This window comes from Pomacea canaliculata, linkage group LG10 (genome assembly GCF_003073045.1).
Source record: "Pomacea canaliculata isolate SZHN2017 linkage group LG10, ASM307304v1, whole genome shotgun sequence".
Taxonomy (NCBI): domain Eukaryota; kingdom Metazoa; phylum Mollusca; class Gastropoda; order Architaenioglossa; family Ampullariidae; genus Pomacea; species Pomacea canaliculata.
Genome location: NC_037599.1, coordinates 944,384 through 971,597, shown reverse-complemented (window position 1 = coordinate 971,597; position 27,214 = coordinate 944,384). Strand labels below are relative to the sequence as shown.

The following is a 27,214-nucleotide window of genomic DNA, read 5'->3' as shown; positions in this document are numbered from 1 at the left end:
TAGTTAATCTTTAGCAGACGATCAAGCACCCACTCGCGCAGGGATATCAAACCAAAATAGTCCACTATCCACATCTCTTTGCAAGCTGTAATTATTTGAACATAAAAGTTTCATTTGTTTCTCAACTGTTAAATTTAATTTTGTAGTATTTTTTTCTGTAAGGTTTAGTGCATTCTCTTCGCATACCTCGCTTCAACGTGGAGTCTCGCTCAACGTGGGTGTGACTTGTCAATGCAGTTATTGCCTGTGCATTCGCGTTCCCGTCTCAATCGCTTTCACACAACGGGTGTTTCACACATTAGAGGCACGAAAATCACGTTGCTGCACACGTCGTGCCTACGCGTCGCGGATCTGAAACTGTCTTTTAAAGTCTGAAATAGGCGATAAAGAAAACTCGTACCAACGCGGATTCACAAAACTGAAGGTGCATGCTATGGACAAAAAGGGGCGCGTTGAGACGACGCCACGTGTTGTCTATTATTTAACTGACTGTATTAACATAATCTTACAGCACAAATAACGTAGAGAAAATATGCAAACTTCTTATGAAATTTTCTCTATCGAGGGAACATTGTCAATGTACAAGGTAAAATAGTTTGCTGCAGGTCGTATCGTTACTCCGAATACAGATTTCACCACATGCGGACTGGACATTTTCCGCCAAACGCGTTTTAAACAGAAAGCCACAATGTCGCGTTGGGAAGGCTCAAGAGATTTTAGTAGAGGAAAGAGAAACGACAGTCAAAGAGATGGAACCAGTAATTTTGGACATGCTACACCCGCGAGAGGTGCCACCAACACCAGCGTGTTTGTTCCTTCCACTGACTGCGGGAAAATAATAGGTGAAGTCGAAGAAAATAATCTTAAGCATGCGTTCAGAGGAGAAAACAGTAATACTCCAGCGTAATAGGCAAACTGGGATTATATTATCGTAACATGCCATAATCAGAAAACTGGCCTTTGCTGTATCACATTGCAGCCTTACATAAGCTCCATGTTCATTATATTATTATTAGTCAGGTAAAATAAATCACGAAACAGGGTTAGGGTTAGAAATGCAAGAAGTCGGCAAGAAAAAAATAAGTTGTTATGTTTGCTTATTGTTACAGCAAATACTAGATGCTTTGGACAAACAGAGAACAGTCATACAGCCCTTACGAAAATTGCAATTAAAAGAAAGAACGTTTACTTTATTAACATAGAATGGAGACCTGTCCGACGTGGATGGCAATCTAGGATGAAGACAAATAATTTTTTTTTAAAGTTGTATTTAGTAAAACAACTACTGCTACTTTTATAATATGTTTGGGATAACTAACATTTTAATGTACAAAATTTCAGGCAAAAAGGGCAGCAAAATTCGTGAACTCCAAGACACAACAGGAGCAAGGATACAGGTGTGACTCAAATTATGTAACATTTATAATAGAACATTGTTTTACTGCCAGAGGAGGTAAGAGATATGGAGGCTTCATCAGGCTTATTATGTACTTGAGTGATTCATTATTAAATTGTATCTAATTGAGACCTCTTTTTGCTCAAACTGATGCTTAAACAATTCTCATGGATGATTTTTTTTCCATTAGCATCTTTTCGTTACTGTGCCTAGGTATCAAGAGATGATGAAGCAGATGGAACACGCAAAGTTCTTATAAGTGGTTCACCAGAAGCAGTGGAAGAGGCATATAATCTTATCCAGAGGCTTGCTGGGTTTGGTGGCAGTTTGTGCAAAGCACAAGAAACTGATGGTGAGCAATGTAAAATTTGTGAGTTCAGGCACTTACTGTAAGAGGCCATCCAAGGTAACTGAGTTTCAGTGAAAGTAGCATTGTGATTTGTTATCCTTGCTATTTAGTCTGAAGTATTCCTTGTAACTTGAGGCCCTAAGCTCCTAACAAGGAATAAACTAATCCTTTGTAACGAGCAGTAACTTAAGAAAAGGATTTTTCTCAACAGTTTTTTTTTATCCCTTTTCTAGGAGTAGAAGATGGTTTGTGGAATGAGAGCCATGTTGGTTCAGTTCAAAATCACAGTAATGACGATGATGATATTTGGAATGAGGCACCAGTTCAAACAACAACATTTACAAATTCCAGCAGAAGACATCGATTTGATCAAGGAGATGGAGGGGGTGAGTAGATAACTTTTAAAGCAAAGTAACAGCTTTTTGATGGCTATGACATAACTAAAATATTTGTATTTGGCTGGAGATATTTATGTTTTAAGTGCTTTAGTTGTTATCCTTAGATCTTCAAGAACACACAAGTAATGAGCAAAAAAATTTGTAAATGTAAGTGAAATGCTATAACAGTGTGGAATCCTTAGAACTGAAGGAACATCAGTTTGAGGTGTCATCATAATTAATATAACAGCAGTAAACACAGTTTGTAGTGTTGTGATATTCTAGCTGCTAACACTATACCTGCATTTATTATAGGATGCGCTTTGGCAGTTTCTTTTCTGCCTGGGGTGAATTGTAATGTGTGGTGGGGTACTTCAAAGGTATTCTAACCCATTAAAAATAGTTGTTTATAAGGCGCCTATAGATTAGGCACAAGCATGCAGCCAGTCACATAAAGAACTGTTTACCAATGAGAGAGATTTCATGAAAAGAACAATGAAAGAATTGTGTCTCGGAGATATACTGATAGATGGCTTCTCACCCAAAATCATCTTAATGATAATAATATGATAATAAAATGATAATAATAAATAAAATAAATAATAAATAAAAAATGATAATAATAAAATTTATATAGTGCATTTCCTCATAGAGGCAAGCTCAATTTGCTTTACATGAGACATGGGATGGTTAGTAATGATGCCATACACCAAAGATGGGCATCATGATCAGGCAAACATACATACACATATGTACTGATTACAGTATGAATAGTAGTTGACAAAATTAGTTTTGAATGGAACTTTATCACACATGCACATAATACCAGCCCATATATTAGTCATGATTCTTTGGGGTCTTCTAAGGAAAATCAACTAGTCTTTACGTTCTTTACTAACTTTACAGAAAAAGAAAAAAATATAATGAAAATATTGACAAATTTGGAAAGTCTGTTTCTTACAAATTTAAACATTCTTGTTACAAATGCTAAACTATAATACTTCTTTATATTAATTTGAACCATCTTTTTTACAAAATCAATGATAAATCGGATTGGCTGAAATAAAATGTGTACTGAAAGCAGCATTTTTATCCTGCAGATATATTTCTTTATTCTCATTATTTTTATATTTACCTAATTTGTGCTTTGTTTTTGAATGAACATGATGTTACACTGGGATTCTACATCTAGCAAGTAAAACAAAACAATACCATAACATATCCATATCCGCCACATGGACTCATGCATTCATAGTTTAGTCAGTGTCATTCATTTGTACACAGAATTCATATGGCTGAAACAGTGAAGGACAGCCTCTATCTGTTGTTCTGCATGCAGGTACACAGAATCAGCGGCCTGATGGGAGATGGAAAAATTCTCTCAACAGGATAATGTATATGGAAAAGATAGTAGTGCCTCAGTAATTTTGTTCTTAGCAGTTTTAAATAGTTGTTTACCAACAGCAAGCTTCAACTTTACCAAGCATTTCCTAGTGTGATGCTACAAAATGATGAAAGACAAGCTTTGAAACATGGAACTGACACTTAATCATTACTAAGATCATAATAATAATGATGAGGATTTATATAGTGCTTTACATAAATAATATAGAAACTAGATCATCAACAACCATGCACCCATATTCACATATAATAGACATGCTCACTTCTACATCGCACACCCAGTCATGCTAAAGCTCATTACTGACAAATGATGAAATGATGTTATCGAAAGGGCAACATGTAACATGATCAAGGGTGTTCTATGCTTATACATTGCAATTGACTGACAAAAATGAAACATCATGAGCAAATTAGGGAGCTGTTTTGTGTAAGATGCCTAGATCATCAAAATTCACATTAAAATTACTAACCACTGTTGTTTTCTCAAGCAGAGCATAATATTGTTGAAGAAAATCTAGAAGCTGATTGGAAAATGTGGAATGCCCCTCAGGTTTCTTTTTTAGTTTCTGCAGGGTGGAGACCTATAGAGACTTGGGGGTATTGATTCTTGTGTCAATTACAGTCACTGAAAGAAGAAAGTATAAAAGAATGGTGACTGGGTGAAAGAAGCATATTAATGGAGTGAATCCTTGATGACAAGAACAATGCTGCCATGCCTTCTGACAACACTGAATCATGAGCACTGACTATTTTAGAGGAACAAGATCTTTCACCTTCGCCTCATTGCCTGTCAAACATAGGTTTCCGTCAGCATTATTATCAATGATAAGAGCATTAACTGCAGTACACTGTTGAGGTCTGCCTAGAGACAGCATTGATGTTAAGAGGGACAACAGAATCTGTGATGGCTTGTTGTAGGTACAGAAGCAGTCTGGTCCATGCTTACTGTACTCCGTCTTGATCAACCCATGGTAACAGTAGTAGACTTGCTATAAATGAGCCACTGAAGTCAGTATTATATAGATATCTAGTATGGTCCTTATAGCATAAATAAGATTATGTAAATGACAACAAGTAATCAGACATTTGCTGAAGTTAGTAAAGTTTACTATGTGCTTGTTTGTGATGTTTTGGATTGACTGTACATGTGATCCCTGCCATATTATTGGGTTTGGAACCCTAATTACAAGTGAAAGATTGTGATATTAATTTGTAGAATCAGTTCTTTCTAAAGAACACAGAAGAGTGAAGAATAAGCAATTACGAGTATTTTAGCCAGGGTCAGCATCTGTTTTATTTTAAGCCAGTGAAAATGACTGCAGACATACAAGTGCTGAACTGCACACAGCAAGGCCTGCTGAATGATCTTCATCACTGACAGTCTTTTTGACACTCTTAAGCAAACATATTGTTGATACAGCATGGGAATAGATCAAAGATCAATCGAGCAAGAAAATAGATATGAAGAGGTGAAGACGCTGCTTGAATGAGTTAACTACCTTTTATCTGAGTTGCCCGTATTTTCTTCATCTAAATTTTTCTGTCACTAACTGTACAACTAATAGTGAGAAAACCACTAGTGAATAAACGCATTTAAACAGAAATTTTCCTTTGTTTATGGAAGCAAAAATTAAACAAATTGCATTTGAGGCACTGGGTCATTTTTTAACTAGTTGATTTGTATTTATTACATAAATCTTATTTCAGCATGAAACTTTTGACGTGTTAGGTTAGCCGAAACTGTTATGACAGCCTCTTATTTTTTACCTTTTTATACGAAGGGGGTACCTGTTTTTGAGATCCAAAATTAGACACTGCTATACAATCTTATTATAAATGACTATCTTATTATGAAAACGAACTAATGACAAAATGAAGTCACAAGTAGATGCTCACTGCTATCATTTTTTTTTTTTTTCCAAATATACCAACAGGTACAAAGGAGACTAGCTGTCACCAGTCCAATGGCAGAAGGCAAGGGGGAGAGTGCCACACATGTGGAGAGGAGGGACACTTTGCCCGTGACTGCCCACAGTCATCTGGGAGGCAGCACAGAGGAGAGTGTCACAAATGTGGAGAGGAGGGACACTTTGCCCGTGACTGCCCACAGTCGTCTGGGAGGCAGCGCAGAGGAGGGTGTCACAAATGTGGTGAAGATGGGCACTTCGCTCGGGACTGCACCCAAAGGACAGAAGGTGAGGGCTTACTTTTACTCACGAAACTGGCAGTTTAGTAGTTGCATTGTCAGGATCAATTTTCTTTTGCTGAAAATCTTTCTGGTTATTTGTAATTCTGTCTACAATATTGTAATAGAATTTATTACACTTTTTCATTCTGCTGCAACCTTCCAACTGTACTGGGTCTATCCACTCAAGCATTAGTATTCATGTCATGTCACTGACAACTGATATCAGCAGTACTACTTTTGTTTTAGTAGATTTGTAGCGGATAGGATGTAATTTTTCAGCAAGTAATGTGGGGTTCGTCTAGCTACTATATTGGTGTCATTTTTGTCATGGCCACAGTTCATATAACTTTTTCAATGTGTTACAATGCAAGCCTTTTCTATTTATTGTCTCTGTGATCATCAACACTACATCTTTCTTTTGTGCAGGACATAACAACAGTGGGAACTCAAATTGGAGAAGAGATGAAAATGGTATGTTATGCATGATATTTTAGCAGTATTACACAGCCAGCTGCAGAGTAATAATAGCTGAATCACTTTTTTATGTTTGAATTTTAAAATTTTTTATGAACTAGTAAATCTTGACCCCTTCCTTTTTTCGTGTTGCATGTGCTTGAATTCATGTGCACGATTTTTGTACATTATTCTTACCTGCCATTGCAGATTTTTTTTTATTGTACTGCACTTACAGCACTCAGAGAATACTCTTGAGGAAGGTTGCCATGTAGCCTTTATTTTCCACAGATATTTTCAAGACTATCTTTGCAACATGAAGTTTTATTCTGAAAAATGAATTTATAGATTATCTAGACTTCTAAAGTGCCAGATTGTTCTTAAAAATCTGAATGTTTTAACTTGAGATACTTTGACATAGAGGAGATCCTTACTGTCTACTGTTCACTGTTAGCACCAGTCACCGCAGAAACGCTGACCTACCTATATAACCTCTGTGTTGCTAAATCCCATTTCCCAACCTTTCTAAAATGGGCTAAAGTCATCCCAATTCATAAATCGGGTGCTGTGGAATATCCTACTAACTACCGAACAATCTCATTTCTTTCATCATTCTTCAAACCCTTGGAAAAACACATTTACACTCACCTCCAAAAACACTTAATAAAACATAAACTTCTCCACACTAATCAACCAGGATTTAGACCCAAACACTTTTCCACTTTTAAACAGCATAAATGACAATCATTATATTGCAGCCTTCTTTGTAGACTTAAGCGACTGCTCCACTCAAATCGTTAAATGCATTTCTCTCAAATCTTCTGTCTGGGGAACTGTTGTACACAGCCTGTATTCAGTTGACTATTGACTACGCTTCCACCCTGTGGGACTCAGCTAGTGGTGCAGTGATAAGACCTCTTGTTAGAGTTCAAAAAAGGGCTATCAAATCGGTGTTACTGAAACCAATAATACAGTCTTGTGATTTCCTGTCTCTAGGGGCTCTACTACTACTAATCAGACTAAAATTTAACAAAAGTATGTTTATCTTTAAAACACCAAAATTCTCTTACTCTTGTAAATAAAATTTTGTTCATTTGTTAATTTGTTCTATCTAGAAAAAGAAGTAATCTTGTTCCTTTTATCTTGTTTTTGTAAACAAAATTGTTTTTGTCTTGTTATCCATGTGGTACAAATAAAAAAAAAGTTAAACCATTTCACTGTCAGGTGAAGACCAGGAAACTGATATTGTTCAAGTACGGTCCATTGATGTGGGCAGGATTATTGGTAAAGAGCACCATTTTATTTTCTCTTGTTCTCTTATTTTGTTACTCAAGGAAGAGGTGGGCTTGAATGAAACATAGCATAAAGATATACTTTTGTTTATGTGTAAGAGATAGAAAAAATGAAAAGCATTCCTTGGTTGTGTGTCTCACTTTTCAGTATTTTTTGGTTTATTTTGTTTTTATTTGAAAAGTTTGGAAACTCCGATTTCTGATTATTTTCTTAATCATGCATCTGAACTATAAGGTTGTAGTTTGTTTATTTTATATTTTTCAAAATACTTTTCATGTCCAAGGTCGTGGAGGCTCAAAGATTCGAGAGTTACAAGAAGAAAGCAATGCTTCTATAAAGGTGAGACTTTGTGTACTTGTGCTGGAAGTGTTATCATATCTGTGCATTTGTACAAGGGATGTAAGGAAAGGTATTGAACAGAACAGTGTCAATGTCTCCTTGAGCATATCTTTGTTAGTCTCTGTGGCAGAGGCTAGTGCTCAAAGCAAGTGCAATTGCTGACTCTTTTGTGCACCCGATCATGGTGGGCTACCGAGCAGCTGGTTTGACTTTGTTTCATAAAATAAAATAGTGGCAAAAAGTGGAAGCTTAGTTAAGCATACCCAATCAGGAGACTCTGTACTGTTGCAAGTAGAATCATCACCAAGCTTGCTTACTTGGATAACATTATGTCTGGTTTTACCATCCAGTAATGGCTGACTGTGTGCATGCAGGTAGCAAAAGAGGAAAATGAGTCTGGATATGTTGACGTAACAATATCTGGCACAAAAGACCAGATTCGGCTGGCAAAACGGCTCCTGTTTGGATGTGGAATCACATTTACTGGTGGAAATGATGAAGATCCAGGTAAGGAGAGAATGATGTGCCTAATGTTTGTAGCATCTTAACTAGATTGGCATGTAAATAAACACGCACATGCCAACCTGTACATTTGTGAATGTGTTTGTCTCGTAAAGTATGTTTTAATGTTTGTGTTTAAGCATGCTTAGATTTGCTTTTTCTGACAGTTGAAAGCAGGGAAGAGCCTGGTCAATTTTGCTTTAAGAATTTGTGGTCACATTCAAGAGTTCATTTATAAGGAATGTGGGAATGGACTGTTCATGGTGTTAGAAAAATTTCTAGGTTGCTAGGTTTATGAAGGTGAATGGATTGTTGGGACAGAGAACAAATGAAAATGACTCTCACCTTCCAGAAAGTTTGTTCAGCTGGTGTGCCCCAGACATTCTTTTTTAGGGGCTATCCCATTTACAATGAGATCTGCAGAGATAATTGAAACATAAAGTTCAGGCAAAAATTTTTTTTTACTGGATGTGCATTTTTGTCATCAGCATCACAGCTTTAAGTTAGTGAAAGCCTATGTTTCCAAAAAAAGATCATACTACAGCCAGGTTAGAGTTGTTTTTGGTAAATACAAGTATAATTATTAGTGTAATTTGAATCTATGGTAGTGATATGTCCTCTGTGTGTATAACTTGAGATTAGCACAAAAGGCACATAATAGTCAGTTTTTTTATATGCAGAGGCCTGGAAGTTTGCCGTTCGAAGTGGGGAGGAAGTGAAGCCAAGGCCTTTGATAGATTGGCAAGCACTGATAAAGCAGCAAAAGGAGTATGATAAGAATTGTTTGGCTGGTAAGTGAAGTGAGGTGACAGACTAGGAATTGGTGTGTAACATTCGGTGTGGTTGTTGATGAAAACTAGGGAAGCAAGTTTTGATTGTAGATGAACAATTCTAAGTTTAGTTAGGGCATGAAAGGCGCACAAGTAGCCAATGGTTGCAAATTGAGATAGATGCTTTTGACAGGAAGAGAGTGTGGTGCTTGATGGATGAGAGAAAGAGAGTGTGGCACTTGACGGACCAGTGTGGCATCAGAGGAGAAAGTGCTGTGGCAAGAGAGATGAACTGGGGGAGATTATAGTGAGAAAGAGAGATGGGGTGGAGCGAGCAGAGATTCCACTTTAGTTCCAGGTCTGCCACTGAGAGTGCTGAATGCAATAATCACCAGTGATCTAGTGGCCATTTCATTGATCTGGCGTTGAGGCTTTAATTTTGACCAACGGTAGCAGAAAAACTGTAATTTGTAGATCAGTTTGTAGTGAAGTGATGTCTATGTTTCTCATCTTCCATCTTACAGCCTTACCTGCGATTGTAAAGGAATTTTACATTGAGACAGATCATATACGCAACATGCACCCAGGGGAGGTTAGCCGTTTGAGGTGTGTATAAATATTATTTCTTTCCCCTTCTTTTTTATTGCAAATGTGAACATGTCACACCACTTCTTCACTCTCTTCATTGGCTACCAGTTAAAGGTAGAATAGACTACAAGCTCTCAACTCTAAGCTATGTATTCTTCGAAGGTTCCTCCCCCACTACTTTACTGAAATCTTATAATAAAAACAGAATAGTTTAAAAAAAGAACTCAAAGTTTGTGGTGTTTGGCTGGTCACCAAGCTTGATCCTGTCCAGTTTGTTTCTCTGAATTTAAGGTTTGTGACTGAATGATACTCCCGCAGAGGCTCTTTTGAGGAAAGTGCTCACGTTAATTTTTGTTGTTGCTCTCTGCACACACTTCAGCTTTATGATGGCTGTCTGCAAATACTTTTTGTGTGGTTATAGATTGGTTTGAGTGCAGATTTTGTTTTATTTGCGCATGCTTGCTTTTTGTACTTTATCCTCAGTATTGTGAAATAATTTATTTTATTTTCCAGATCTCAGAAAAATAATATAATTGTTGATGTGGAAGATACATCTGTAAAGATCCCAAATCCTGTTGTCACATTTGAGGATGCCTTTGCCCATTATCGTAAGTGTTTTTACCACTGATGAATATTGTGTTATTACCACATTATCTTCAGGCCAGCATGTTGATCATTGTGTGGAAATCCTTCATGACATGGCCTAGTCATTTTGAGGGAATGAATACTTGTTTTCAATTGCAACTGGTAATACTAAGTCTTGTAGTATGTTCTTTTGCTACTGGGGGATCTTGCTGAATACTGTGTGGGTGTTTGTTAGTTGCCCCTGTGGGACCCCGGGGTATGCTTGCCTAGCAAGCATTGTAAGAATAGGGTCCCTGCCATCCAGCCAGGCATGTCGTAAGAGGCGACTAAGGTGGACACCTCACCTAGAGGTAAATTAGGTTGTGGTAGGGCTAACAACCCCACCATGTAAAAAAAAGTATGTTACAGAAAACTAAAACCAGAGAACTCGTCACAGATGGCGGAGGTAATGAAGCACACCAGGTGACTGGACTAATGACGGACGACAGCCAAACCCGAAAGGGAGCTGGCGCCCCGACAGTGGATTTACTGAAGCCGAGGCAAAAGTTGAGGGTGGGGTGCTGGAACGTCCAGACCTTGTACCAGACTGGCAGGATGCTCCAACTAGTCAAGGGAGTTTGACAACTACAACTTGGACATCCTGGGAGTCAGTGAGGTCAGATGGACCGGCACGGGAAAGAGGAGACTAGCGTCAGGACATACCATCTTGTTCCCAGGAAGATCAGACGCTCAGCACTCTGAAGGAGTAGCTCTACTCTCAACAAGAAAACGGAAAAGGCACTGCTGGAATGGAAGCCTTATGGACCTAGGCTTTTGAGAGCAAGATTCCATTCAAAGTACACCAAGCTGACAGTGCTAGCCTGCTATGCACCAACAAATGACTCTGAGGCAGAAGACAAGGATGCTTTTTACGATCAGCTCCAAGCAGCCTCAGAGAGCGTTCCAGCCCATGACATGTTGCTCATCATCGGCGATCTCAATGCCAAGGTGGGAAGTGACAACACCTGCAGGGAGCATGTCATGGGCAAACATGGAATCGGAACCATCAATGACAACGGAGAGAGACTGGCAGACTTTTGTGAAGAAAACAACCTACTGATTGGTGGCACACTCTTCCCACACAAAGACATCCACAAGGCAACATGGACATCACCAGATGGGAGCACAAAGAACCAGATAGACCATGTCATCATCAACCGAAAATGGAGGAGCTCACTTCAAGATGTTAGAGCCTACAGAGGAGCAGACGTTGCCAGTGACCACACTCTTGTGATAGCCACAGTTTCCCTGAAGCTACGTCGATCACGAGGAAAACAGGCACGTCAGCAGAGAGTGGACTCTGGCAAACTGAAAAATCCAGTCATCAAAAGGGCCTTTGCTATGGAAGTAAAGAACAGGTTCCAAGCACTAGGAGACCAACAAGAGATGACCTTAGACGACTTCAATCGAGTCTTACAGGAATCAGGAGAGAAAATACTGGGCTTCCAACGGAAAAAGAAAGAACAGTGGATCAGAGAAGAGACATGGAAGAAGATAGAAGAGAGAAAGTCAGCCAAACAAAGAATCAACAGCACCAGATCTGAACGCCTGAAAGAACAACTCAGACAAAGATATGCAAAACTAAACAAAGAGGTAAAGAGGAATGGCAAGAACCGACAAAAGAGACCACATAGAGAAACTGGCAGATGAAGCAGAAAATGCAGCAAGTAAAAATGACCTGAAGACACTGTACAAGATAAACAAACAGCTAAACAACGGGTTTAAGAACAGTGATGTGCCAGTGAAAGACGTGAACGGTAATGTCATCGAGGGAGAGGCAGAAAAACTACAGCGCTGGAAGGAACATTTTGAGTCGGTTTTGAACAGACCAGATCCCCCTCAGCTTGCAGACATCCAGCCAGCAGCTATAGACCTTGACATCTGCACAGACCCACCAAGCCTGGAAGAAGTGACAGCAGCAGTCAAGACAATGAAGAGCGGCAAAGCACCAGGGGCAGATGGAATAACAGCAGAGATGTTGAAAGCAGATATAAATGTGACAGCTCCCAAGCTGACTGAAATCTTCAAGCAAGTTTGGGAATCAGGGCAGCTCCCTGTGCTTGGAAGACAGGGCTCATCTTCAAGTTACCCAGAAAGGAGATCTTGGAGACTGCAATAATTGGAGGGGCATAACACTTCTTTCCCTCACCAGCAAGGTCTTCAGCAAGATTGTTTTGTCAAGACTGACGGCAACTCTTGAGAAAGACCTCCGACCACAGCAAGCAGGATTTCGTCCTGGCGATCCTGCTCCGAACACATCTTCATTCTGCGACAGATTCTGGAGCAGAGCAACGAATGGAACACACCGCTGTACATCAATTTCATCGACCTGGAGAAGGCTTTTGACAGCATCCACCGTGAGTCCTTATGGAAGATCCTGAGGCATTACGGAGTCCCTGCAAAACTTGTTCAGGTCATTGCAATGCTGTACAGCGATTTCAAATCCAGGTTGTCTGTGACACGGAGCTCACAGACCCCTTCAACGTCAGTACCGGGGTGAAGCAGGGCTGCATTCTGTCGCCGTTCCTCTTCATCCTGGCCATGGACTGGATCATGAAGACTTCCACCGACAGTGAGAGGAGAGGGATCAGATGGACCATGACTATGACAGCAACAACAACGCTGGAAGACTTGGACTTTGCTGATGACATTGCCCTGCTGTCACACCGCCACCAAGACATGCATGAAAAGAACAAAGGCCTTCTCAGAAACAGCTGGAACCTTGGCTTGAAGGTCAGCACAAAGAAAACGAAAAGTATGAGAGTGAACGCCAGAGTCCAAGACAGCATCAAACTAAATGGAGAAGAGATTGAGGAAGTTGACAGTTTTCACCTATCTTGGGTCCAAAATGTCAACACCGGGGATGCGGAGGTGGAGATTCGAGCCCGACTGGCAAAAGCCAGCCAGGCCTTCGCCTCACTCAGGAGCACATGGAAGGCAAAAAACATCAGCCAGAAGATCAAACTGAGAATCTTCAAGTCAAATGTGATCAGCACCCCTCCTTTACGGATCAGAATCCTGGAAGATGACCAAAACCATCAGTAACAAGCTTGACGTCTTCCAAAACAGATGCCTCAGGCGCATACTTAACATCTTTTGGCCAAATACCATCAGCAACGAAGAACTCCACCGAAGAACTGAAACCGAGTCCATCACCACGCAGGTTCAACGAAGGCGTTGGCGATGGATTGGACATGTGCTCCGCCAGCAGACAGCAGACCTTTCCAGAGTCGCCCTACGATGGACTCCAGACGGCCGAAGAAAATGAGGCCGCCCAAAGGAAATTTGGAGAAGAACAGTGGAAAGGGAGATGAAAGGAAAGGGCTGGACATGGGGTCACCTAGAGCGGGTTTCAGCCGATCGACATCGGTGGCGGACTCTGGTTGAGGCCTTATGTGCAACCTGATGCACGAAGAGGAATAGATAGATAGATAGTTTGTTAGTTGTCTGTTGCACCAATCATATCAATGTAGAAACAAACAGTCCTTTGTGATGGCTCAAGTATTGTGCAAAGCAGCCAGGCCTGACGAGAGTGGGGGACAGGGGGGTCTGGTGTACCCGGGCCCGCGGCTGTCAAGGGGGCCCGGCCTTGGTCAGTGGATTTTTTTTTTCTTCTTCTCCTTTTCTTTTTCTTTTAAAGAAAGGTCTAAGGACAGAACACCCAAGCATTACACATGCAGAAGTTGAGTTTGAGTGTAGATATTGAGATTCGAATTGTAAACGTACATTATATACTGGGAAAATAATTTACGATTACAAGTACAAGGGGCCCGGAGAGGTCTGTCCCGGGGCCCGGGCTGGCTCTCGGCGGCCCTGAAAGCAGGTGGTAAGAGGCAGTCAAGGCTTTGTTTGCCCACCACTTAATTAATCAGCGAGGAATTTCTTCAGATATTTGTTAATCAACAATAACATTGTAATCTGACCATGAAATGTGCCCTACTTGTTTGTTTATTTACCCATAGAGCAGTGGTACGTAACCTTTTCTTGTCTGAGGGCCACGCTCGACAGGATATAAAATCTCATCTTTCTGACCTTAAACATGAATTTATGCAGTGATATACAACAGTGTAAGATTCGAGCGGGCCCCATGAGGCACCTTCGCAGGCCGGATATGGCCCGTGGGCCTTAGAGGATAGCAGTTGGAAGTTAGAGGGATAGTGTGGCCTGCATATGATTTAATATTTAAAGCAACCTAAAAAGATGAAATGAGTAAAATGAAATATGAACTTATGAGTGTTTGCTGTTTCTCAACATGTCTGCAGCTGAAATACTGAGGGAGATAGAAAAGCAAAAGTTTACTGAGCCCTCACCTATACAGGTAATATTTGTTGAAATTGATTTTGAAGTGAACATTCAATACCTTGATGAAAGGATATGTGGTCCTAAGATCATCAGCTCTTTAAAGCTGCAGAGTCAAAGCTGTGTTGTACTGGGGCTTTTTTTCTGTGACGTAGATAAGATAAGATAATACTTTTTAATAATAAGATAATACAATAATAATATGTTAAGTTAGATTAAGTTTTTCTTAGAGTATAAATGTTTTGCTGGTTGTTGATGGTAATGCTGGTTACTTACAGGCTCAGGCATGGCCAGTGCTTTTGTCTGGACTTGATCTTATTGGAATTGCTCAGGTAAGCATGGCATTGCACTCCTTTATAGGTCTTTTTGTAGGTTTGGGACACTGAAGTAGTTTATTTGCCTTGTTTAAGTACATTCATCTCTTGCTTTCTGCAGCTTTACATTTAGTGGGTTTGTGGATGGACATTTTTAATACCCTTAAAAGTGTAGTATAGAATACTCTTGGTGTGTTTGATCGAGTTGGCATAGTACGTCAAGTTGTACTTCAGATTTGGAAGATGATGCATGGAAACTGTTTTTGAATCATTAAAAAGGCTTTCAGGAATGATCAATTGAACAAATCCCACATAAAATTATAATAGAGATATTTCAAAGATGGCAAGGATTTCATTGAAAGCAATACACAGTCTAGAATATCTTCAACAAGCAAAATGCCCAAAAATGTTAGCAGTTGACAGAAATTTGTTCATGTGTAACAGATGTTGATATATTTGTGTTTTTGAGCACCTATCTGCATAAGATGTGTTATTTATGGTTTTTTTTCCCCCGCAAATTCTGACAGACTGGCACAGGCAAAACACTGGCATTTCTATTGCCTGCATTGGTCCATATTGATGGCCAGTCAGTGTAAGTGCTCTCTTGTTTTTGCCATTACCCAATATGAGATTTACATCCAAAAGTACTTGTAAATGAGTTGTTTTATGACACTGCTGGGCAATCACATTTTAACAAATTTAAAGAACTTTATAGATTTTTGGGTCCATGCATTTTGAATTAGTAATTTTTTAATGCATATTTGTATTCATGTATGCTTGCAGTCCAAGAACCAGTCGAACTGGCCCAACTGTTTTGGTGCTATGTCCCACACGAGAACTTGCTCAACAGATTGAGAAAGAAGTCAACAAGATCAACTATAAAGGAATTAAGAGGTTTGGATTTGGGGTGGGTGGGGGTGCATTAAATTGTGATTGAAATAGCAATGGAATAATCACAGATATCGTCACAACAGGAAAAAAAACTTAAATATTTAGTCTTACTGATTGCTCCTAGTTGAGGTAGATGCTTTTGGCGCAGTTTATTGTAATCTTGTATAGTAACATACATTTGGCTGGAGTGTACAATTGATGAATTTCCTAGGCTAAAAAATATTTTGCTCAAAATTTATGCTATCATTAAGATTTATTTTATATAAATTTATGTTGAAAAAACCTATATAAAAAAAAAACAAGGTTTACAGAATTTCAAGCCCCACCTGCAGTGGCTTTGTCAGGCCAAAACAAATGATTTTATTGGTGTTATATGGCTGGACTTTCCCCATCCCTGTTGTATCATAGCATATTCTATTCATTAGTATATTCTGATGAGATGAGTAACAGATGTAAACATGCATGTTGTTTTTATCAATGACTTAATCATGACTCTGGTGAGCATCATTATTATGAGTATTCTTTAGACTAGGACAGGCATTGTTTTTACACATGTTTTTACTGTCTATGATTTGAGACTAAAGGTCAGTGAGAACATATGATACATATTCTTTGCAGCTGGTGGAGTCATTACATCTTATCACCATAAAAAAAGTGATCAGTTGAGAAATCTGTTACAGTGTGTGTGTCTATGGAGGGGGCAACAGGCGTGACCAGATCAAGGTTGTGACCAAGGGAGTCGAGATCGTGGTTGCTACACCTGGCCGTCTTAATGATCTGATAATGAATAACATTATTGATGTGAAGACTGTTACATACCTGGTCAGTCCTAGTGTTTTTTAATACATTTTTCTTAGAGCAGAAAGTGAGAGTTTGAGATGCCATAAGGTATTTTCATAAAGTTTACAAAAATGGAGGATGTGGCACAATTAAAGCCTTGTAAATCAGTTCTTGTAATAGAGAAAAGAATGATTAATATCATACACTTTTGGCAGTGCTGACCAAATCCACATTTGGAGATTTCAAGAGAGAAAATGCATGAACTTTGTATTTTGTGCCTTAGCACATTCTTAAACCTCAATCAGTTGTTCTGAACCAGCAAAAATGTCCTGCAGCTGGCCCAAAAGTAGAGGCCTGTCCTCAAACACCCATGCTTCTATCTATCTATCTATTCCTCTTTGTGCATCAGGTTGCACATAAGGCCTCAACCAGAGTCCGCCACCGATGTCGATCGGCTGAAACCCGCTCTAGGTGACCCCATGTCCAGCCCTTTCCTTTCATCTCCCTTTCCACTGTTCTTCTCCAAGTTTCCTTTGGGCGGCCTCGTTTTCTTCGGCCGTCTGGAGTCCATCGTAGGGCGACTCTGGAAAGGTCTGCTGTCTGCTGGCGGAGCACATGTCCAATCCATCGCCAACGCCTTCGTGTGAACCTGCGTGGTGATGGACTCGGTTTCAGTTCTTCGGTGGAGTTCTTCGTTGGTGATGGTGTTTGGCCAAAAGATGTTAAGTATGCGCCTGAGGCATCTGTTTTGGAAGACGTCAAGCTTGTTACTGATGGTTTTGGTCATCTTCCAAGATTCTGATCCGTAAAGGAGGTGCTGATCACATTTGACTTGAAGATTCTCAGCTTGATCTTCTGGCTGATGTTTTTTGCCTTCCATGTGCTCCTGAGTGAGGCAAAGGCCTGACTGGCTTTCGCCAGTCGGGCTCGAATCTCCACCTCCGCATCCCCAGTGTTTGACATTTTGGACCCAAGATAGGTGAAACTGTCAACTTCCTCAATCTCTTCTCCATTTAGTTTGATGCTGTCTTGGACTCTGGCGTTCACTCTCATACTGTTAGTCTTTTTGTGCTGACCTTCAAGCCAAGGTTTCCAGCTGTTTCTGAGAAGGCCTTTGTTTTTTCCTGCATGTCTTGGTGGCGGTGTGACAGCAGGGCAATGTCATCAGCAAAGTCCAAGTCTTCCAGTGCTGTTGTTGCTGTCATAGTCATGGTCCATCTGAGCCCTCTCCTCTCGCTGTCGGTGGAAGTCTTCATGATCCAGTCCATGGCCAGGATGAAGAGGAACGGCGACAGAATGCAGCCCTGCTTTCACCCCGGTACTGACGTTGAAGGGTCTGTGAGCTCCGTGTCACAGACAACCTGGGATTTGAAATCGCTGTACAGCATTGCAATGACCTGAACAAGTTTTGCAGGGACTCCGTAATGCCTCAGGATCTTCCATAAGGACTCGCGGTGGATGCTGTCAAAAGCTTCTCCAGGTCGATGAAATTGATGTACAGCGGTGTGTTCCATTCGTTGCTCTGCTCCAGAAATCTGTCGCAGAATGAAGATGTGTTCGGAGCAGGATCGCCCAGGACGAAATCCTGCTTGCTGTGGTCGGAGGTCTTTCTCAAGAGTTGCCGTCAGTCTTGACAAAACAATCTTGCTGAAGACCTTGCTGGTGAGGAAAGAAGTGTTATGCCCCTCCAATTATTGCAGTCTCCAAGATCTCCTTTCTTGGGTAACTTGAAGATGAGCCCTGTCTTCCACGCAACAGGGACCTGCCCTGATTCCCAAATTTTGCCTGAAAGATTTCAGTCAGCTTGGAGCTGTCACATTTCACGTCAGCTTTCACATCTCTGCTGTTATTCCATCTGCCCCTGGTGCTTTGCCGCTCTTCATTGTCTTGACTGCTGCTGTCACTTCTTCCAGGCTTGGTGGTCTGTGCAGATGTCAAGGTCTATAGCTGCTGGCTGGATGTCTGCAAGCTGAGGGGGATCTGGTCTGTTCAGAACTGACTCAAAATGCTCCCTCCAGCGCTGTAGTTTTCCTGCCTCTCCCTCGACGACATTACCGTTCACGTCTTTCACTGGCACATCACTGTTCTTAAACCCGTTGTTTAGCTGTTTGTTTATCTTGTACAGTGTCTTCAGGTCATTTTTACTTGCTGCATTTTCTGCTTCATCTGCCAGTTTCTCTATGTGATATCTTTTGTCGGTTCTTGTCATCCTCTTTACCTCTTTGTTCAGTTTTGCATATCTTTGTCTGTGTTGTTCCTTCAGGGCGTTCAGATCTGGTGCTGTTGATTCTTTGTTTGGCTGACTTTCTCTCTTCTATCTTCTTCCATGTCTCTTCTCTGATCCACTGTTCTTTCTTTTTCCGTTGGAAGCCCAGTATTTTTCTCTCCTGATTCCTGTAAGACTCGATTGAAGTCGTCTAAGGTCATCTCTTGTTGGTCTCCTAGTGCCTGGAACCTGTTCTTTACTTCCATAGCAAAGGCCCTTTCGGTGGCTGGATTTTTTTAGTTTGCCGGAGTCCACTCTCTGCTGACGTGCCTGTTTTCCTCGTGATCGACGCAGCTTTCAGAGAAACTGTGGCTATCACAAGAGTGTGGTCACTGCAATGTCTGCTCCTCTGTAGGCTCTAACATCTTGAAGTGAGCTCCTCCATTTTCGGTTGATGATGACATGGTCTATCTGGTTCTTTGTGATCCCATCTGGTGATGTCCATGTTGCCTTGTGGATGTCTTTGTGTGGGAAGAGTGTGCCTCCAATCAGTAGGTTTTTCTTCACAAAAGTCTGCCAGTCTCTCTCCGTTGTCATTGATGCTTCCGATTCCATGTTTGCCCATGACATGCTCCCTGCAGGTGTTGTCACTTCCCACCTTGGCATTGAGATCGCCGATGATGAGCAACATGTCGTGGGCTGGAACGCTTTCTGAGGCTGCCTGGAGCTGATCGTAAAAAGCATCCTTGTCTTCTGCCTCAGAGTCATTTGTTGGTGCATAGCAGGCTAGCACTGTCAGCTTGGTGTACTTGGAATGGAATCTTGCTCTCAAAAGCCTGGGTCCATAAGGCTTCCATTCCAGCAGTGCCTTTTCCGTTTTCTTGTTGAGGAGTAGAGCTACTCCTTCAGAGTGCTGAGCGTCTGATCTTCCTGAGAACAAGATGGTATGTCCTGACGCTAGCCTCCTCTTTCCCGTGCCGGTCCATCTGACCTCACTGACTCCCAGGATGTCCAAGTTGTAGTTGTCAAACTCCTTGACTAATTGGAGCATCCTGCCAGTCTGGTACAAGGTCTGGACGTTCCAGCACCCCACCCTCAACTTCTGCCTCGGCTTCAGTAAATCCGCTGTCGGGGCGCCAGCTCCCTTTCGGGTTTGGCTGTCGTCCGTCATTAGTCCAGTCTCCTGGTGTGCTTCATTACCTTCGCCATCTGTGACGAGTTCTCTGGTTTTAGTTTCTGTAACAGGATTTCTTTTTACATGGTGGGGTTGTTAGCCCTACCACAACCTATTTTACCTCTAGGTGAGGTGTCCACCTTAGTCGCCTCTTACGACATGCCTGGCTGGATGGCAGGGACCCTATTCTTGCAATGCTTGCTAGGCAAGCATACCCCGGGGTCCCACAGGGGACACCCATGCTTACAGACCTACAATTGAGACTAACACACGCAATAGTCTAAAGAAATTTGTTGAATGATAAAATGTTTCATTCAGCATAAAGCTTTTTCCTTTGGCTTAAATCAGAGTGGCTATGAATGATTATAGGTGAGGTCTGTAGTGATGAAATTTCACATAGCTTGAATGTTAGAACCCAAAAAGCTGTAAAGGCAGAAATTACAGTGAAAAGAATCTTCTGATAGACTGGGTCTTTTATTTGATAATCCCTGTTTATTATAAATCTGAATAGGTAAATCCATTACTACAGATCAAAATATACTGTGTACTGTGATGTATGTTGGGTTCGTCAGTACTCTGCTGTCACTGATTCCCTTTCTGTCAGGTGGTGCACCCGTCACCAAAACAGTGAGGAATAACTGTTCAGATCTTGTTTCATGTACGTTTAACTTTCTCCGTATGCGATACCTATTTTGCCTTGATGCTGGCTTCTCAATTCCTCACCCTCCCATCCCCATTTCTGTCATTCAGAGAGATTGATCTCCATTGTGTGCAGGTTCTGGATGAAGCAGACAGAATGCTGGACTTGGGCTTTGAGCCAGAGATTCGCAAAATCCTCCTTGATATACGCCCTGACCGACAGACAGTGATGACAAGGTATCCCATAATATAGCTGTTGCTATGTTTAAATGCTTAACAGTATAACTTGTAACACATCATGCGTAAAACAGTCATTTGTTCTACATTTTTCATTCATCACAACTCTGTATAACTATTTTAAACTTTGTAAGTTTCGTGCAAAATATTGAGGTAAGAAATGTAGGTCTGTTCCACTGAAGTTTCTTATAAACTTCTAACCTCCTTTCCTTTTCCACTCTCATAAACAAGTTGTCTATCCTTTAAGTCCTGTCTGACATTTTCTGGCTGCTTGCAGTGCCACCTGGCCTCCTGATGTTCAGCGTCTTGCCGACAAGTACATGAACAAGCCAGTGCATGTTTTTGTTGGGACACTGGATTTGGCTGTAAGTTTCTTTGTCCCTAGTCTCTTGGTTTTGGTTATCCTCAGTCTCATGTGAATTATAGTATTTAAATTTCTGGCAGAGGCTGCCTCAGTCAATTCCTTGTGAATATTTTTGGGAGAAGCATTAGGCAACAAGGTTTTTAATTTTTTTTAAAGTGTTTTTGACATTATTGTGTTGCATTGAACCTTGACCTTCCTACTTTTAATTGAATGTTGATTGGAAAAACTCCTGTATTGGACAGGCTGTTTGTATAGCTGTGTGGTTGTCTTTATAGCTGTGTGAGGATCAGAGGAAGAGAGTGTGGCACTGTTGTCTGTATAGTTTTGTGAGGGCTGTTGCTCACCTAACCTGTAGATTGCACCACATACCAGGCACTTGCACATGCTGCTGAGTTTTCTAAAGAAATTCTCACTTCTGGTGCACACTTCTACACAACTTTATTTGTTCTTGACTCTCATTTCGAGTGTAACAAAAAGATGTTGTGATGTCAACAGGCAGTTCATAGTGTAACACAAAAAATAGTCTTCGTGGCTGAAGAAGACAAGAAGGACAAGGTTAGTGGTTTTATTTGAGTCTTGTTGACTAAAGCTGCTAACAAGCAGATTTTAACTTGAAAGAATAAGAAAAACATAGCATCGTCTGCCTTGTCCATTGTGCAATTACTGGATATCTGCTGGTTGTTCAAACTCAACTGACATTGTTGCTGAGGTTTTCCCTCTGCAGATCTCTTTTCATTCTAAAGACAAGATTCAGTCTACTAGGCTTTGTATCTATGCTTTCCCAGAGAATGAAATATTTATTGCAGTCAAATGAATAATTATAGAAATTTAGTGTAAGGCTCTTTCCTGTAGATTTCAGCTCAACATAGAATTATCAAATAGTAAAAATTTATTTTCACCTGAAACCAGGCTTTTCTTTCTCAGAATACAGTTCATGCATTGGCCGGGTCTTAATTAAAAGAAAAGAAAAAACTCATAGTGACTTTGATTTCAGCCACAATTTGTTTTCGTACTGCCAGAAAAGCAAACTACAATGTCAGTTTTGTTAATATTGAAGTACCTGAATATTTTTTGGTGCAGTTGAAGCTAGTCATTTATATTTCAGGAAAAGGAATTTAAGAGTTGTAATGGTTTTTGTTGATGATTTTACTGCAGTGTTGTGTTAAACCATTTGTTTAATTTTACATGTTTTCTTCTTGCTAATAGCATGACCGTTATTTGTTTTGTTCCATTAAAAAGTTCATCCAGTATAGATGAAATGTCATGGCTAGTTCTGTTGCCTGTGCTTCAGCTTTTTCAGTTCCTGGAAGACATGAAATCAGATGACAAGGTTATTATCTTTGTGGGCAAAAAAATTGTGTGAGTACAATGTAGTTGCATGAAACAGTAATTAACTAGATCAGTACACAACTAGATTTGGCAAACAGAGGTAAAATTCACCCATTGCTCATTGATAGCTTTCTGTTTATGGGCTAATGATTTACTCTTGGCTTGTTTTTGACAAGTTGCATAAAAAATTAATGGAAAAAGCAGCTTTAGTATGCAGAAAATATTCATAATAAGCAGCCGTAGAAAATATTAACTTGATACTTTATTGCACAGTAAAATCATACATTCAATGCTACTTTCATATAGATATTTACATTTATGCTATGATTTCATTACGGCACAAAGCAGTTTTTAGTCTGCCTTTTTTCATCAACAAAGTCACATATTTCACAAGTAAAAGCGAGTAGAATGTGCACACTTAAATGATTAATATGAAGTATACTTGCTTGCTAAATTTCAAGCATTACTGTTAGGTATTAGCCAGGAGAAAGCTAAAATTGGTGCGCATTGTCTCCTTGAAGACCAACCTGAACGGTTTCCATTATTTTTTTTTTTTTTAAATATCAGTAGTTATAGGTGATATAAAACTAACCTGTAAATTTCAGCCTCCAAAACCCATCCCATTAATTATTCACTATGATTCGTATCTGCGATCAACGAGCGCTGATAACTGATAACAGTGTACTACGTCACGTTGGTACACCATTCACAACATTGCCTGCAGTCAACACCAATCAGAGAGAGAGAATGAGCGACATTTTGGATTATTCAGATGCTGACAGTCTGCATTTCTTGTGGTTCTTAAACACTGCTACTTTAGCATGAGAAATACAGGCTTTCAATGTCCAAATAACCCGAACTGTTGCTGTGATTGGTGTTGATGGCTGGAAATGTTGTGAATGCTGCACCAACATAATGTAGTACACTGCTAGCGGAGCTTGTTGATCGCAGGTATGAATCACATACTTTGCTAGCGAATAATTAATGGATGGGTTTTGGAAGCTGAAATTTACAGGTTACGTTTATTTTGCCTATATCTACTGATATCTGCAAAAATCGCAAACCATTCAGGTTGGTCTTTAAGTGGCAAACATACAAGAAAAAGTCCAACTTTTTTTTTAAAAGGTGTAAATTAAACTTATCAAGGCTATGCCACTAGTAGCTTTTGTATGCCTCATGTAATAATCTCTAGTTTCTGAGGCAATGACTGTTTCAGTTGTTTGATAGTATGCCCTTAAAACAGTGTTAAGAAAATTGCAAACATTGTCAAAACACTTCAAACTATTTGATCGTAGGTTATTTCCATTACTAACATTGTTTATAAATATTTGTTGTGCTGTTGTAGAGCTGATGACATCTCCAGTGACCTTGCCATGAAAGGCATTGAGTGCCAATGTATCCATGGTGATAGGTAAGCGTGGGCTAGCAACGGTTTTATTTCAAGCAGTTGAGCCTGAGTGTGCAGTGCCTCAGGTCACAATGCATATTTAGAAGTAGCTTACATAGAGGTCAAGCCATCATCAGTAGCTATCTAGGATATCAGCAATTTTTCTTAATAGCTTTTTTTCCTTTGGGTTCTAGAAGAGTTGCTTGCTACTCTTAGCTATTATTCATTCCACATTTATAGCCCCTGAAGGCTATTTGAATCTTTTGTGCAAGGCATGACAGTGGAACATTACTTGATAGCAAGATCTAATGCCATTCATTTTATTTTCACATGAATTTTTGTATGCAGAAGTTGTAGACAAGTTATAACAGTTTTGATTAATTTTTTCCCCCAACCCCTCTTTGACAGAGAGCAGTGTGACAGAGAACAAGCACTGGACGAGTTTAAGAGAAGTGTGGTGAGAATTCTTGTTGCGACAGATGTTGCATCAAGAGGTTTAGACGTCAAGGATATCACGTAAGTTTTACTTTAGATAATTTGTCATACTTTTGTTAATGGGCCATGTTTATAGAACAATAATTCTTATGTTGCACCTCTTTGCTTGTTTGCTCTCCTTTAGTAAATGGCATATCCCCCATTCCCCTAGTTACAGGTTATGCAACAAATACTCATTGTTAACCTTGTCACCGCTGACAATCCCCTTATGATGAATTACAGGCCTTGACTTTATTTCATGTATTTTTGGAAACACACCTGCCTACAGGCATGTGCATTGCTAATCTTATTACACCAAGATACGCAATTATAGCAAACATTTACTTTTACTTTAGTGGCTCTGGTTGTGTTCCCCTCTCCTTCCACTTTTATTACTATAATTTATTTCAGTGCATGCGTGTATCATATAAACTATGAAACATGAAGATTTCTTATCTGAAAATCTGTGGACAATAGTCCTTTTAAGTAGGTGCATGGGTGGAAACAAACCTGAACCACACATTGCTAGGATACATGAACTGCTCATTTCCTGCGGTTAAGTTAAATATATTCTATATACCCTTGATGGAAATTAAGAGACCATTATTTTTCTTTTAATTCATTTAACTCAGCCTGGTCATCTTCCATTTGGGCTGTGATCCCATCTAGTCACATTGTTTTGGCCACTTAAAATAAAAACCCCTGTCATAAAATTGTATGTTAAAACGCGTTTTAACAACAGAATTCTACCTTTAGCCTACTACGTGACATTTCTTAAAGGATGCAGACATCATACCCTCCTGATTTAAAAAATAATAATTTTGACTGAGGGTCAGAGACTATGAGGGATATATTTTGAAAAGGGTGGTTGAAAAGTCACATTTTTAGGACATTGACCTGATGTGAATGTAGTACAGGCATCCTTTGTCTCTCTACTGTTCTTTTCCAAGTCTGCTTTGGCCTCCCAACTGTCTTCTTCCTCTGAAGGTACCAGTGAAGAGCCTGCCTGGCAATGGTGTCACCTGGTTTGCATCCTATCTGGCCCCACTTGCACTTCTTGATTTTCTGTCACCTTAGTGTCACTAATGTAAAGCATGTCACCATGTTGTTTGGTGGCTACACCAGACAGCAATAACAGTCGAAAAAGAAAAAAATGATGTAATTTTAACTAAGCAAAAGAACTGTAAAGAAAAGATTCAGCTTTGAATGCCATATAGCCCAGACCGCATTCTTTTCTTTCAAGTTTCTGAGAGCATGCCTGTCGGATTTTTGTGATTTTGAAATGGGCTGTTTTCTTCATGTTTGCTTTGGTGCTTCAGCTGAGACCAAATCTTATCCTTTTGCAAAGTTGTAGGCTTTCAGGTCTCTGAACCATTTATGATTTTATAAGTTTAATCACAGCTCTGGATATTTAAAATCAATAGTATAACTAGGAGAATTGGCATTGTTCTAGAAGTTAAAGTTTGTTTACAAGCATCCAGAAATACATGTCCATGCTACTGTTAAAAAAACAATGAAAGAACGAACAAATTTGTAAGGTCCACTGCAGCAAGTCAGCAGCTACAGCAAGAGTGTTTGTCAACATTGTTCTACGTAGAGATTTTCTTTGATTGTAATTTTAAACTAATTTTGTTCAAGTTAATTTTTTTTTCCTTAGTCCTTCAGTATTTGATTTTGGCACTAGAACCCACTTTTTCATGTTTTTGCAGACATGTTTTGAATTTTGATTTTCCACGCAACATTGAAGAGTATGTGCATCGAGTTGGTCGAACAGGACGTGCAGGGTAATAAATGGATTTTATTGTGAAATAAGGATATGTGGTTAAAAGATAAAGTATGCAGTTATAAAATTCCCAGTAGCTGTCATTTTACTTTTTATAAGCACATGCTTAGCAAAGAATTTCTTGCTCATAGTTTAGAGATAGAGATCTTTGCACAAGCTTCTTGAAAGTAGTAAAATGTCTCCCAATTCTGACAGACGTTGTGGTAATTCGGTGACCTTCATGACAAGAAATGACTGGCGGAGTGCCCAATCTCTAATTGACATCATGGCTGAAGCAAACCAGGTTAGTTATGCCTGTGTCTTCAAATGTTTCATTTGTTAATTTTAACAAGTATTTTTAGGGTTGTAGCTTTAACAGTTTGTCAACTGAATAATAGTCTGCAAGATTTCGTGTGCAATGCCTCAGCCCACATTTCACATCTGCATAAAACATTACAAGATGGTAGTGCCATTTCTATCTGCAGGTAGTGCCAGAAGAACTGCTAGAAATGGCTGAGCGGTACAAACACCATCAAGAGAAGCGTGCAGCTGAGGGTTACGGCGGCAAAGACAGAGGAAGGGGTTTTGATGCTGGATATAGCTTTGGTGGTGGCAGAGGAAGACAAAAACGTGATTTAGATAGTTTCTGGTAGGAGTGAAACCTGGAAAGAGAAAAGTTGGTAACAGTACAAATCTGCATATTGACCATTTTGTGTTCATTCCTTGACTACTACCAGCCGGTAAACCATTCTTCTGGTTGGCCAGTTGTGTTAATGTTATGCGACGATCAATACTTGGATTGTAGCTCTGTTGTATTTCCAAAAACATTTGTCCATTTTCCTTTTCTTGATTGTGTTTGTGGGTAAGCAGGCAATTGTAGTACAATGTTAAAAAAAAATAATGCTGCAAGACTTTGCCATTTGATCAAAATAAAATACATGGAATACAGGTTTCCATCTTGGGAATATGCTTGTATGGGATATTACATGTGGGTCACCCTAAGGGTAAACAGGCTCAATTGGGGCAGGACAAAGTGCTGCATCAGTTAAGTCCAAATATTTTGGACACAACAAATC

General features: G+C 39.9%; 1 protein-coding gene across 1 annotated transcript; it reads left to right on the top strand.

Annotated features, from left to right (window-relative positions):
• Window positions 1-72: 72 nt before the first annotated feature.
• On the top strand, window positions 73-27,088 carry LOC112574330 (probable ATP-dependent RNA helicase DDX43). Its single transcript, XM_025255341.1, has 26 exons — window positions 73-842; window positions 1,342-1,397; window positions 1,610-1,748; window positions 1,979-2,131; window positions 5,461-5,721; window positions 6,141-6,185; window positions 7,392-7,451; window positions 7,744-7,799; window positions 8,174-8,306; window positions 8,981-9,091; window positions 9,595-9,676; window positions 10,172-10,266; window positions 14,545-14,600; window positions 14,860-14,913; window positions 15,423-15,487; window positions 15,679-15,789; window positions 16,467-16,608; window positions 20,722-20,822; window positions 21,100-21,187; window positions 21,682-21,741; window positions 22,478-22,545; window positions 23,861-23,926; window positions 24,311-24,418; window positions 26,086-26,160; window positions 26,355-26,442; window positions 26,624-27,088. The coding sequence occupies exons 1-26, from the start codon at window positions 689-691 to the stop codon at window positions 26,789-26,791; spliced, it is 2,595 nt and encodes an 864-aa protein (XP_025111126.1). The 5' UTR covers window positions 73-688; the 3' UTR covers window positions 26,792-27,088.
• The last annotated feature ends 126 nt before the right edge of the window (window positions 27,089-27,214 follow it).